We start from the raw sequence: 14,313 nt of genomic DNA, 5'->3' as shown, positions 1-14,313 counted from the left end.
CTCACACCTTTTCAACAAGACAATGCGTCTTTCATCACATGCTCTGGGTTATAATAAGCTAGCAGGGAAGCTTGATGTTGGCTGAAACCATTTGTGCTGTAAAAATAAGTGTGTACTGTCAAAACAGACATGACTGTAATGCACTTTTTAACCTTTCCAACATCTTTTTAAGGAAAGACATCTACTGTAATGTAATTGTTTGTAAATACTATGGTGTTGTACTGTATGTCTGAAATGTGAATTGGATGTATGTGTGTGCATGTTCAAACCTGTGAATAATAGTAAACAGGTCTTCGGTGGTGTGTGTTGCAGGTGTGCTGGGCAACAAGTCATCATCTGTTTCCTCGGAAATGTGGAGTACCATCTTCTCATTGGCTGCCGAGTCATCTGAGAAGGAAGAAATCATTAAAATGTATTTTTTGGAAATTTCACATTTTTAGTTCATTTTAGTGTCTTACCAAACACAACAAATCTGTAAATTTCTGCTGGCTTTCCGGTTGTTTTACAAAAGGCAATATTCATAATACGTGTGTATGTCCCTTTGCAATTAATGTAAATCATACAAAATCTGGTAATAATTAGATAATAATGATAAATGTCATATTCACTGTTACAAAAAGTGGGAACCACTGTGTTTTCATTTGGTCCAATTATAGAGCAATTGGGCTTGATTTGCGTCAAAACATGAGCAATCTCCTCTGGCAGAATCAGGAGCAGCAGGGAAGAATCCTAATCAAATGTACCAGCTCTGACAGGCTACTATTAAACACATATCAAATGATAAGAAAAAGGTTAGGAGTTCCACAGCTTGTGTCAAAACAAGCCTAAGATCAAACAGTATTCATCAGCTAATATGTGTTAGCAAATACTGCATGTATGGTAGGTTTTATTTAATTAAGATTGCTCCATAGTGGCACTAGTGGTCAAAAAACATTCACACAGCCAAAAAGTGCTTTCTTTTTGGATCTCATTATACATGGCCTCTAAATACACAACCACATTAATGTGTACTGTAAGTGAACTTATATCTAGTCTTTAAAGTAGACAGACACACTGCAACACTACAGAAGTTACCAAAATGAACTCCCTGCTAGCTAGCGAAGTCAATAATATACTGTACCTAAAATATGGAAAAGAAAGCTTTTTGAGGAAAACCATAGAAGAATGGATCAAATTACTTATTGTCTGATGAATTACTTGCATTAAAAAAAACACCCAGCTGAAAAAGTATACTCCAAAATACCAAAATAGACTTATCAGATTTAATTTCTAAATACCCTGTGACCCTAGTCTGGACAAATTTCTAAAAATGTCTCCTAACACATACCTGCCCCAATCCCAGTGCTGGCCATCTTCTCTCCCAGCTCTGTGAGGGAGGAATCCTGCAGAGATGACTGAAGTGATGACTCTTTTGAACTCTCTTCGTCTGTTCCCAGGTGGTTTTCATCTTGCTCTGGCATATCGAGAGCACTAGGAGTACTGGGAAACTCTTCTGGTGAGAATGCTCCTACAGGAGACCGAAGACCCACAGGGCTGTCGGCCTGTGGCGTCTGACGTTCTGTGCTGCCATTGGTGGAGGAGTGGACAGATGAGGGAAGAAGCAGGACATTCGGCTTCTTGGGGACTGGAGGTGGAACCTGCAAAGGAATGAGAAAGTTTTAAACATCAAATCAGTACAGCAATAATTATGAAACATTAGTACAATTACTTAAAAATGAGGATATTAATTACATTGACAATCTCTACTTCCATTAACTGTATTTCTACATTGTTTGCCACCAGGACGCACTTAATGACCTCAACCACAAGGATGCCCCTAAAATAAAGCATTTTCTGAGAGATGTCTTCCTCACCTTGGGTTTCTTTTTGTCCGACAGCTCTGCCAGACAGGAGATTGTCATCCTTGAGGGAAGTGTCTTGCTCTTGTCCTGGAGCTCCGGGGCCTCCTGGTTACTGCAGGGAGAGGGGAGTGAGCCTCCATCCTCAGGACCAAGACGGATCTCTGGGTCTGTGTCAAATTCAGGCTCCATTGCTGGGTCTTCCAGGAGAGGCTGGGGTTCTGGAAGAGGAGGGAGATCAAAGAGGGACTGGGAGTGGGGGAGGAATGGATGATCATAGGCAGTTTGTGGAGCGGTGGCAGAATCTGGGAAAACAGAGGGAGTTGTTAAAGTTTGTGGTGGAGGTTTTTTGGGTTTGGGTTTTTCATGACTTTGTAGATGTTGCCTAGGGGCACAGGCCGGTCCACAGGTGAGGCAGGAGGTGAGTCGAGGGCTAGGGGGGAAGTGGAGGAGGGGGAAGGAGACTTGAGGAGGAGGTTCAGGGGCCGCTTAGGCAACGGGGGCTTGACAGCGACAGGCGGTTTGGGTTTTGGTAGGGTGGCTGGCGGGCTGGGGTCCTCGCCTAGGTCTCGGCCATGCTGCTCTTCTTCGATGGTGTCAGACGCCCCATCAGGGCAGTCCTCCAAGTCACCACGAGAGACAGAGCGAAGCCGAACAGTCTTCAGCTCATTCTGGGTAACCACAGGCAATGCCTGTGAAGAGCTGGGGCTGATTTTTCCTGGTTTTGCCGCTGTTGAGGTGTCAGAATGCCGTCTGCTGGCCTTTTGCTTTGGCTTGATTGATGACAGCTCCAGATGTGCATTCCCAGGCATCTCAAAGGATAATCTAGACCTCGCAGCCGGGTCCTTGGGTGATGGTAGCGATGATTTCCTTTCTGGAATCTTCGGGCGCAACTTACACCCTAATGTCCCTATTGTCCCTGACGTCCCTGCTGTTCCCTGACATGCCATTTGACTGAGTGGAACAGTTGGGGTGGGAGTCTCTGACTGGCTGGAATAGCCACTTGATGGGGACATAAGTCCTGGGGGTTTGAAGGGCGAGGATGCCTTGATGTCAGTTTCCATGGAAAGCTGTGAGGGTGAGGTGGCTCTGGAGGTGGAGGGAGAATCAAGCAGGGATTCCGAGCTGCCTCTGACTTTCATACATTCAATCACTGTGGTACCTGTTGCTGTGCTGGAGCCTGATAGAGACCTGGAGAAGAGAAAAGAAGAGAAGAAAAGAGAAGAGAAGAGAGGAGAACTCAATGCATTTCTAGTCTTTACCTAACAAACTTGGAGAATACTGAGGAGCCATGCTTAATAATTTAAATATGAAAACAAATAACCATGGTAGACACACATAAACTGGATCGAGCAAATAAGCTTTTAACATAAAGTGTAGTTTCATTTTCTACCTGTAAGGGTCATTCTTCCACTCCCCCAGCTGCCAGTGAGTGGGGAAGGTCAGCTCTGTCTCTCCCTCCCTCTCTGGTGCCTGGACCTCCAGACTTGGAGGTCCATCAGTGCCTCCATGGACCAGTTCCCGCTCACCAACACTGGGTTTAGAGGAGCAGGACGAGCTGGGCAGGAGGAAATCGGGCTGGAAGTCTGGGAAGTGGTCCCTGGGGATATGTAGGCTCTTTGGCCGGCCATCCCGGTAAAGACCGCCTTCCTGGTGGATTCTCCCCTCAGCTTCTCCAAGGTTCTTCATGAGAGAGACGCTCCTTACAGGAGGTGGTGGCTTGCGTTTGGATTTCTTAAGCGAGATGGAGCGGGAGCGTAGGCGCAAGTGGCCATCTGCGCTGTAGTCAGAAGCTGTGACAGAGACTGTGTCTGTGGTACTGGCACTGTCTTCAGAGCTCCCTCTAGGGTAGAGAAGGGCGTAGTTCTCGCCCAAACCCAGGAAGTTATGATGCTGTTGTTGATGTGTTATTGCCATAGCATTCCCATTCCCTGTGGACACAATGTTCCCGTCTGGCTGCCCTATGCCACCTTCTGTAAAGCAGAAGGAACCAGAATCCGTGGGTGTAGAAAGGGAACGCTCCCGGAACTTGAAGGCGTTCGCTGCTGCTATGGAACGTGCCGACCTCTCCCGCCCTCTACCTGCTTCCCCAACCCCCCCTCCTCCACCTCCTCTCCCTCCATCCGCAGCAGCCCCTTCCGTCTCGCTCCTTTTTCCCATCATCGCCGCTGCCAGTGAAATCCCTGGCATGTTATTCCCTCCTCTCCCAGACAGGTTTGTCACAGACGTGAATGAACTGGAATGTGAGCTCACCGACTGTCCTGAGCTAACCAACATCACCCCGTCCTGCGTCCCTCCCCCTGCATTACCGAGGATGCTGTGCTGTTTGGGCGGAACTTCTGGGCCTTTGTTCATGGTGTAATTGTAAGGCTCGTTCCACGCTCCGGGAGAAAAGGTGGAGCCCTTAGGTCCGTTCCAGGAAGTGGAGGGTGTATTTGAGCACAGCAGCCCAGAGCGGTCCATAGTTCCTGGGTGAAGTTTGTCCCGGGCACGCTGCTCCAAAGTGTTATCTGTGGAAGAAAGGGGAAAGAGGGAGAATTAATACAACTAAACTGATCAGAACAAACTCAACTTGCCCTAAAAACTTACATTAACACCCCACCACCCCTATCTATCTCTAGCAGCCCATTTAAAAAACATTTTGATTTTATAGCAGAAAAAAATTAAATATAAAGATAAGAACAGTGTGACAGCCTGTGTCACCCTGTGTCACCCTTGACAGCATGAAGTTCACTTTCTTGCTTACAGCAGTAAGTCCTTTAGATATACTACACACTCTCTGGTTGCCAGCTAACGCTGTTCTCTGAAAGGAACTGAAAAAGTTGTGGGCTCCTGCATGCTGTCAGCACAAAATCTTTTAAAGAACTCTGTCATAGACCTTCAGACAATAGACAAGGGGAAAAAATCTTCAGGATTCTTTGCATTCTATTTACGACAAGATGTGAATGTTGGCCCTTTTATGTGTGTATTTTGACTTATGTATGCATTTGGGTTAATTATTCAATGTCTAGTCGCCTCAAGTATGATTTGACCCCTTTAGTGATTGGTTGTTGCAGGCTGTAGATATAGTAAAAATATGCAGTTCATTCTCCTATGCACCTACCTCACAGGTGTGAATTACATTATATACTAACACTGTGTTCACAAGTGTTCGCCAAGGTCTGCAGTGAATAAGTTCATCTTTATTCTTAACACAACATCAATTGATTTAATCCATTTTTTTAAACGTCAGATACATGCTAACTTTAGATGTTCTGCTTTTTCTCGCCTGTCAGCAATTAAGGCCTTATTCATTTTAAACTGTTTACGCGAACCCTTCATACCCTGCGATAGAGTATCCCTGTTGCAGTGAATAAACCAATTAGGCATGAAAAGATCCTGGCTGCCGGCAACACCATCCTTCACTGAGCAAAACAGATTACTGCAAATACATGGGAAAGAAATTATTAACCCAACATAAATCGCTATGCTTTTCTTTGTTAAATTCAAAATTTGGTAGGTGAAAAGCAGAAAGAAAAATAATTATGATGTTTTCCTGCTTCAATGACCCCTTTTAACATGGGATTAAGCCAAGTAGGAATATGAACATGCCCAGGTTAATCTAACCAAGCTAAATTTATGGGAATTGACACAAATACACAAAAAACACAGGTAAAATAAATAATTCATTGTGAAATTAAATTAAAACTTTGATCTTTTCACCTTTGTATCACTAAAAACTTATTTTAAGCAGTAGAAACATACAAAAAGTTAGCTGTCACGGTCCCATCTCTGTCTTCTCCCAAGTTATCAAATGAAAAGGGAAAATGTTTTTACAGCTCCAAAAAGCTGAAAATTATGTCAATCAAATTTCTGCAACACCTTGTTCAGTACAATGTCTGTGTAAAAATATGTGTTTCTGTAGCCAAAAAAAGTTAAAAGTTTCTAACAATGCCAACAGAGTTTCAGCTGACATTGGGGTTAGTGGTTAATGAGTAGAGATTTTTCATTTTGTAGTGACCTGTACCTTTCTTTTCCCTCTTTTCTGTCTTTGGCTGAAGGTGGTGCGCAGTTTATGTGAAGAGTAAGGTGATCTGCACCACAGGGACACAAGAAAGAAGAAACGGAGAAGAAAAACATCGGAGGAGGGTAAGCGCTTCCCCTAATGGTTACACACACCTGCAGGTAAGGTTGTGTCGAGGTCAGAGTGTGTCTTCCTCAGGGGGAGGTTCTGGTGGAAGGTGTCTGTGACAGGTTCTAGGGAGCGGGGCTGGTGGGGGAAGGGGTCCCCTGGAGAGGGGGATGGGGAGTGCTGGAGGAGGTCGACACCGTGGAATTTCCCTCCTCCTCCTTCACCTGGAGGAGAAACAGAGGAACAATGGGGTCAGTGAAAGGAAGAGGAAGGTAATTTTACTTGACACAGTAAATTCAATAAAACACTAAATCCAATCATGTATTTGACATGGCAAAAACGTATTAGATTATGACTCTTGAGAGATAGAGATGTGTAGAAAAAAATTTGATTCTGTGAGCATCACCTGATTTGTCATTCCTAAAAGGGTGCATCGTTTTCAAGTCACATCTTTTAAGATGGTCAAGACAAATATGATTTACTGTTTTTTATTAAACTCAATATACCCAGCTTGTCTCACTCAGGTTAAAATGTATTTTTGTGAGATGGACCGAGAAGAACACAACTTGTAGTAACTGTATTTGAATAACATGCAGTAATGTGGCTTAAATATTTTAAAATACCTTTTAAGTCACAGAATTTGCTAATTAAACAATGCATGTTAAAAGGGCATAGTAAGAGCAACATCAACCCCAAAAGTTTAGAGGATAAGCTTAACACAGCTTGGCAAAAACCTACAATGGTTGCAGTTGCATGAGCCATAATTTTAATTTCTGCATGAAATCAATGTGATTGATGATTCCTAGGAAATTGTTTACATGAAGGTTTGGCGAAAGTTCAGTAAGAAAGATTTTTTCTCTCACATTTAACATTAAATTCAGCATAATGTATACTTCCACAGCATTAGTTCTACTAGTACAACAACATAGTCTTGTCATTCTAAACAATCTTTTTCACAAAAATTATTATATAAATATATATAAATATTTGCTGTTTTAATTAGATCGCTGTTAAGCTACAGTCATTAAAACTGCATACTTCCTGCAGATGTGTCACAATAAAACACCACAAGGAAAAGAAGGGACTGTGCCCACTAAAGTGCTGGAATACTGACACATCGGTGCAATATAGTATTCATCAGGATCCATGTGAAATACAAACTGTTCTCACTTAGCTGGATTCACTCACCTCCTCACTGTCTAAATGTGAAATAAAGACTCAGTTTAAATTCTCAAATTTACTCAAACATATGACCCCCATCAAAATCTAGGTCAGCTTTAACAATAAACTCTCAACATGAGGGAGGCCCTATGAAATTGTTTCAGGGGCCAGATCTGGCCCCGAAGCCAGTAGTTTGGTTTACATTGTCACATAGAGTTGGAGAACGTGAGCGTGCTGTGTGCATTTTACTGACATTATGCTTGGTGATTTAAGGATTTCCTGTTACCTGATCGCTGATATTTTGAGCCACTGATGCTCAGAGTTGCCGCAAGTTTGTTTAAATCAACATGTTTTTGGCTGACAACAAGAGTTCACCTCAGCTGAACAAGTGCATGTGTTGGAGATGACAAAGAGTACATTAAACTGATGTAACTACATGCTTGAACAGCCTCACTTTCTTTTTTTCTGTCATCATAAACCTACATGTTTATGTTCTACAGTTTCTGCAGTCATTTTTTAATCCAGAGTGACTTACAGCAGATGCTGCTGAGAAACCTGCTGTTCTGTTGTACTTCCTGTCCTTCTGATGTCTTGTCTGGGCTGACAGTAATCCAATGAGTCATCAGAGGCAGCAGGTACCTACTTGATTACCTCAATGACATGCAGTGCCATCTCTCACCAGGCATGGTGCATAACTCAGTCAGGCTTCTATTAAGCCATCAGCCTTGTTTTATAGCAACAGTCATATTGGATGCAGTCTACTGCTAAGATTTATCTCCTACAACAAAATAATGCCATTCAGTGAAGTTTAGTTTTTTTACTCAGTGAGTGAAGACTGGGATGTTAAATCAGACAGACAGGAAACACACACTCAAGCGCGCACACACACACACACACACACACACACACACACAAAATCAATGAGGCAAAACAAAAAATGAATCAAATGAAGTTGGATCGATGAAAAAGTGTACTGGCATTACGCCACCAGTGCCAAAACAAACGGAGTTAAAGGAGCAATACAGTATTTATTGTACAACTACTGACTTTAATGGGTTTCAGTAAGCAAAATATAGCAGAATACAGGTCTGTTGCTTTTTGTTTCTTCATAAATCAAGCATTATGTTGTCGAATTCAATAACTACATAAACCAATGTGACGATGAATGGAAAACCAAACACAAAGCCCAGCAAACAGTCTGTGGCTCGATCTTTTTGCCTCCCATAAAGTACATTCGCATTCACCATCAGTTTCTCTACCTGTCTGTCTTCCTGTGTATATTCTTGTTGCCTATCAAGGGGTTTCCTGTCATAAATGACTCCACCCTGCCCTCCTTCCATTTTGTTTCTAGTTATGTCCCTGATGCAGCGCTGTGTATGAATTATACATCCAAGCATTGAACAACACAGAATTACAAATGTTTGAGCTATCTGAGAGACCAAAGAGCAGGCTAATAGCAGACAGACTCTACATGGTATTATTGCCTGCAAAAACAACCAATTGAGCTCAGTGATGCAGTTTTTAATCCACATTTCCAGAACAAAGCTCGGAGACACAAAGTTTGAGAAACAAAATGTAGAGCTTTGTTACAGGGAAAAGCTCATCACATGTTGTTTTGCTGTTGTTCATCCAACTTAAAGGCCTTTTTTCACCTCTGGCCACACCCTACTCAGTGATGTAACAGTGGGTATTGTGCCTTTTGCAGCCAATGGAAAACACCTGTGGTGATATCACTGACTGGAGAGTCATATTTTAAGACATTTATTAGCCTTCTGCTGTTTAGTTTTTGGGTAACTGAAAAGTACTCTGACTTACTGTAAATAAATACTAATTAAGTAAGGTAACTTGTTACTACTAACAATTTATGGCAAGGAACTAGTCACTACTAGTAATACTGTAACTTTCCCCCATTCTGTTTAGGGTTGATGAATAAGAGCTGATCATACTTGATTTATTGGTAAAAGTCTAGTATTGACACACAACTAACTATACTATCAGTTGTAAAAAAAAGCATATTGACTTTCAGATGAGTGTCTTTGAAGGTTCCTATCAATCATGGTACAAAGTCTCCACAAAGATGATTACAAATCACTGGGTTTTGAAGACATTTCACTGTTCATCCAGAAGGCTTCCTAAGTTCATTTGTGGTGAATAGTACTGGTATTTATCCCTATGATAAATACCAGTACACACCACACCTACTCTATCATTAGATAGGCGTGAAAATCCTTTTAGGAGAAAGTCTTTAATCAAAACTTCGGTCCAGTGATTTAGATTCAACCTTTCCCACAGTATTAGCCCATACCAATCACTGAAGAGTTGAAAATGTGAGTAGTTGCCCAAGAAACATGGCTCTAGTGTCTAGTCTAAGTGAAATTGAAATTGACTACTCTTTTTCCACCTGTCTTTTTATCTGTTTCTCTCTCCAACAGCCTATTTGCCTCAGTCATTCATTCTGTGTCTATGTTAACAACAATCTGTCTGTTTAGCTCGTTCACTGAGTGCCATTCAATTGCTATTCTCTGTGCATGAATAAATAAGAGTGTTTGGGCTGAAACATCTACATCTACATCTGCCATCCAGCAGAGACTAAGCTATGATTCAGCCATTGAGCGGGGCTAAATATGACTTCCTGTCTGGCTGTCATGCATTCCCCCACTTCCTGCTGGACTGTCTGCCTCTTTAATCCTGATTTCATCAAGGCAAAGTGACAAATTTGCAGCCTGGGCAGCAAAAATGTAATAATCATACGTGTATACAGTCACGTTTACTGCCTGTCTTTCTTTCGGAAAGCCGTTCTTGATCGGCCTCGTCTGTGATTGAGCTGACGTTCAGAGGTGGGGAGTCTTTGTGTTGCTCCTGCAGCCATAAATAATAGACACTATTTCAACTATCAGCAGCCTTCACCAGAGAGACAAGACGATGATACATTCATCATAATGTCTCTTCAGTATGGCCCTGGCTTTGCTGCTTTCCTGCCTGCTGTGAGTGTTCCGGTAGTTGTGGATGGGATGTGGTTAAAGACCCTGTTATGAAACACAGATACAGTTACAGTAACAAAATATTAACTTCTAAATGTTCTTGCCTCTATAATCAGAAAAAAACTGCCTTTCTCCCCCTTTATGATATCCCATCTTCAGGCTGACAGCTCACTTTTGACATTGGAAAAAGTAGTTGACAAATGATGAATGATGCGGATGAAGACGGTCAAAAACCCCTGACAAAGAGAGTATGAGGACTTTGCATTGAGATTGTTTTGCTGTTTCCAAGGACAAGAATTAACTGTCAACCTGAAATTGTAAACCAACATGCATAAGAAAGTCTTAGAGGTGCTCAAAATCATAAAAGGTTTGAAAGTGACAACAGCGCAAACTGCAAATTCCGATGAAGGCCCTGTCATACAGTTGAAAGCTCCAGAATAAATGAGTAAATGGACCTTGTTTTAACAGCAAAAGTGCAAAGGAAAAATTCTAAATGTCAGAAAATGGTGGTAAGCCAAAGCAATACCAAATACTAATGAGTCCAAAAATATTCAAGTTGACTTTTTAAATAAATAAACAGAAAAATAATAAATAACAAACTAAATAGTCTGAATATTGTTTGTTCGTGTTCTACCATATACTGCCTTAGAAAGTTTAATGTGAGCAGCTTTACCTGAGTTTATCAGAGTAATAAATGGCACCTCTGGTGACAGTGGATCCACCAAGTGTCTTTGAGTAAAACAAATGCCTTTCCCAAATCCATTTACTACATACTGATTTTAAGTTTTTAGTATATACACAGTAGTGTGTTCACACTGGAAAAGTGACAAAATAACGTATACTCAAAGCAAACAGAATGCATACTAAATAGAGTAAATTTTTGAGTGTGATGTTGATGAACACTATGCTCCCACAATGCAATGCATAAAGGAAACAGAGGAGCTGCTCAAAACTGGAAAACATTTAAATAAATTGTGGATGGTGATGAAACAGCTCCATAGAGATCTTAGAAAACAAAGCAAAATCTTCTTAGGAAAAACATTCTGACGTCTCTTTGTGAAGTTTAATTGGCTTTAATTAAATTTCATCCTACATCACACATAAAGTCTCACTTCCTGTAGGCTATATATAAAATGGTAAAGTATGTTGGTAGTTTTGTATACTAACTGCTAAAACAGTATGCTAGGATGATTAGTATGTAGTATATACTATGAGGGGCCGTACAAGCCATAATACACATACATACATACATACATTCTACTTTCACATACATATAGTTTCACTCACACATTCATATATTTGCTCTCATGCACATGCAGTTAATGTATACATTTAATATTATATATAATATATTTATATTATATTATATATAATATGTATGTATGTATGTAAGAAGAAAATGTATGAATGTCTGAGAGAGTTTAGTGGAAGCGGAAGGAGTTTAGTGGTCACCGCAAACCTACAGCAAAGGCTTCTGTGAGTTCACCGGGAACTCTCAAACCGCAAGTAAGTCTGTTTCTCTCTGCCGTTGTTTTCTCACACAGAACCGCGCTGGGTTAAAGTTAACTTTTACTTGCTGTTTGAGAGTTCTCAGTGAACTCATGGGAGCCTTTGCTGTAGGTTTGCGGTGATGCCGTAAGCTTAGAGCGGACGAGAGGACGGCTGGTTCAGGAAGAATCACGTTCTGTAAAACTTTTTTCCAATTAAAGTAGCTAGCACTGGCTCCAAATGTCGCAAAAAGCCGCCAGATTAAGTCATACATTCATTTGCATGTTGATGACACCATCACGCATTCATTTGCATACAGCTTAGTGCAGTGAGGGAGAGATCACCTAAATTTAAGACATAAAATGTAGATAAGAGAAAACTTTGGCCAAATAATGACAAACTCACTACGGGGACATTGTGTATTTCAAGTTAAAAAAGTAAAAATATATAAATAAATAATCTACAAAGGGAGGGAAAAGATCAAACGAACAATTTAAATATTTACAAGATCAACAAACTATTTACATATTTACAACATGTAGTAACATCTTAATCCGGAGAGAAAAAGTGAGAGAGAAGCACAAACGAGCTATTTACATATTTTCAAGCTATTATATCCTAATCCAGAGATCCGGAGAGAAAGAGTGAAGCTGCCCCACACGCCACACACTGACTGCCTGCGCAAGAGGAGAGGAAGAGAGACACTGAGAGACACAATATAATATATTTTAATACATTTCTCGCCTTTTCTCTGATGGTCTGAATAAATCAATAAATTTGTCGCTAGTTGCTTTTTAGAAATAAAGTCGCTAAGAGGGTCTGATAAGTCGCTAAATCTAATGACAAAGTCACCAAGTTGGCAACACTGGTTCTGTATGCAGATGTAAATCACGCTCTCGTTGCCCCCTCCCCTCAGACCCGACCGCAAGTTTCTCAGCCAATCACAGCGCGATAAATGAGCTGCCATCCGTTTCCACTATACTCTCTTTCACACATGCATACATTCTTCTTCTACATGCATATATTTTCTTCAGACATAAATACATTTTCTTCTTACATACATATATTATAAATAATATTAAATGTATACATTGACTGCATGTCCATGAAAGCAAATGTATGAATGTGGGAGTGAAAATACATAAATATAAGAGTGAAAATATGTGGGTGTAAGAATGAAAATAAGTTAATGTGAGAGTGAAAATATATGTATGTGAAAGGAGAATGTATGCATGTATGTATGTATGTATGCGAGAGGGCCAGAATGTATTATGGCTTGTACGGCCCCTCATAATATACTGTATAGAATTAGTATGTAGTGTGGATTTGGGACACAGCTTATGAATCCCTACTATCTCCTGAGTTGTTGCCCTATCGCTGACCTTGAATTGTGACGTTTCTAAGAATTTGCATGAAAAGTGTTGTTTGTCTGCAGTGCAGTCAATCAATCAAACAATTAACCTCATATCACCAGGATAATCCACAAGTATCAATGCTGCTTCCTTGGGAGTCCTAGGTACTTATATCAAGAACAAACAATTAGACAATTTCAACATATCAGACAGTAGTAACAGTCTGCACAGCCTGTCGATGTAGTGTACTGGTGGACCAAATGTGGCCTTTACTCTGGGCAGTTAGGCCACAGCAGCCTCGACCAGTGGAGAGAGGACCAATTTATGGTCACAAGGTCAATGAAAACCCCCACAAAGCAACGAGCAGGAGACATGTCGGTGCCATCCTCAGAAAAGAAAGCATAGATGACAAACATACTTGTTTAAGCATCTATTTTGGAGATATGCTGACATGCGTTTTCAACTTAAGTGCAGGCAGCCTCATCAACACATACTCCAAATAAAAAGGCTTAATTCAAATTGCTGCTTAGTGATGGATTCTTGTCAAAAAGGGCACAATGTAAAGCCAATAGGATTTGCTGCAGTTCTGAAAAGTTCCGCCCCCTGTCAGATTCCTGGTAGACGGAGGCGCTCCAGGTAAACTGAGAGGATTAGACCGTCTGCAGCTCAACAGCTTGAATGCCTGTCTGTGTTTCTGCTAAACTCCACATTCTCAAACTGTCTGCTTCCCTCGCTGACTCTCTGCACACTACATTCAGAACTGCATTCACAAAATGTCTATTTTACTGTCTAACACTTTTTTGCTTTAAATGACAACATTTGCAAGCTGTTTACCTGCCTGTCTGCAAACCTCATTATTTACTTTTTTTTAGCATTAATGACCAAATTTACAGACTTAATAAAAAAGTAATGACTGCATAATGATTCCAAATGACTAATTTACTTAAATAGACAACATTTCAATAAGAATTGGATCTTTGTCAGGTCAAAGTGAAAGTCAAAATATGCACATACATGTTGATGTACAAGCTGTCTGTCTGTCTGTCTGTTTTCACTAAGTAATTACCTAACTGAATACAGGCTTTGTCTGCCTATTGTCCTTTCTACCTGCCTGTCCTTGCAATGTCACGAGTTGCTTGTTTTTCAGTTCACAACTACAAAGTTCTACATTCATATGAAACCCACTTGGTGAAACAATCTCCCTGTCTTTCTGCAGTTATATCGTGCACATGATCACATTTAGGATCAGAAATCAACAGATGCTCTTAAAAATGAAATTAAATGCCTGTAATGTTAAAAGAAAAATGACAAAATACCAACATAATGGCACAAATCCATGTGTCTCTATCAAAGTAGACATATATTAATAAGTATATTGTTAT

The 14,313-nt window shown here is 40.8% G+C and overlaps 1 protein-coding gene across 1 annotated transcript in view; it reads right to left on the bottom strand.

Moving 5' to 3' along the window:
• nhsl2 (NHS-like 2) overlaps nt 1-14,313 on the bottom strand; it is a 156,009-nt gene that overhangs the window by 7,367 nt on the left and 134,329 nt on the right. Inside the window, 6 exon segments of the mRNA XM_044183455.1 lie at nt 270-387; nt 1,328-1,637; nt 1,854-2,203; nt 2,206-3,029; nt 3,232-4,348; nt 5,997-6,173. Coding sequence (XP_044039390.1) covers nt 270-387; nt 1,328-1,637; nt 1,854-2,203; nt 2,206-3,029; nt 3,232-4,348; nt 5,997-6,173 — 2,896 coding nt within the window.

The sequence above is a fragment of the Siniperca chuatsi genome, linkage group LG22 (genome assembly GCF_020085105.1).
Source record: "Siniperca chuatsi isolate FFG_IHB_CAS linkage group LG22, ASM2008510v1, whole genome shotgun sequence".
NCBI lineage: Eukaryota > Metazoa > Chordata > Actinopteri > Centrarchiformes > Sinipercidae > Siniperca > Siniperca chuatsi.
This window is presented reverse-complemented; position numbering and strand designations above follow the sequence as displayed.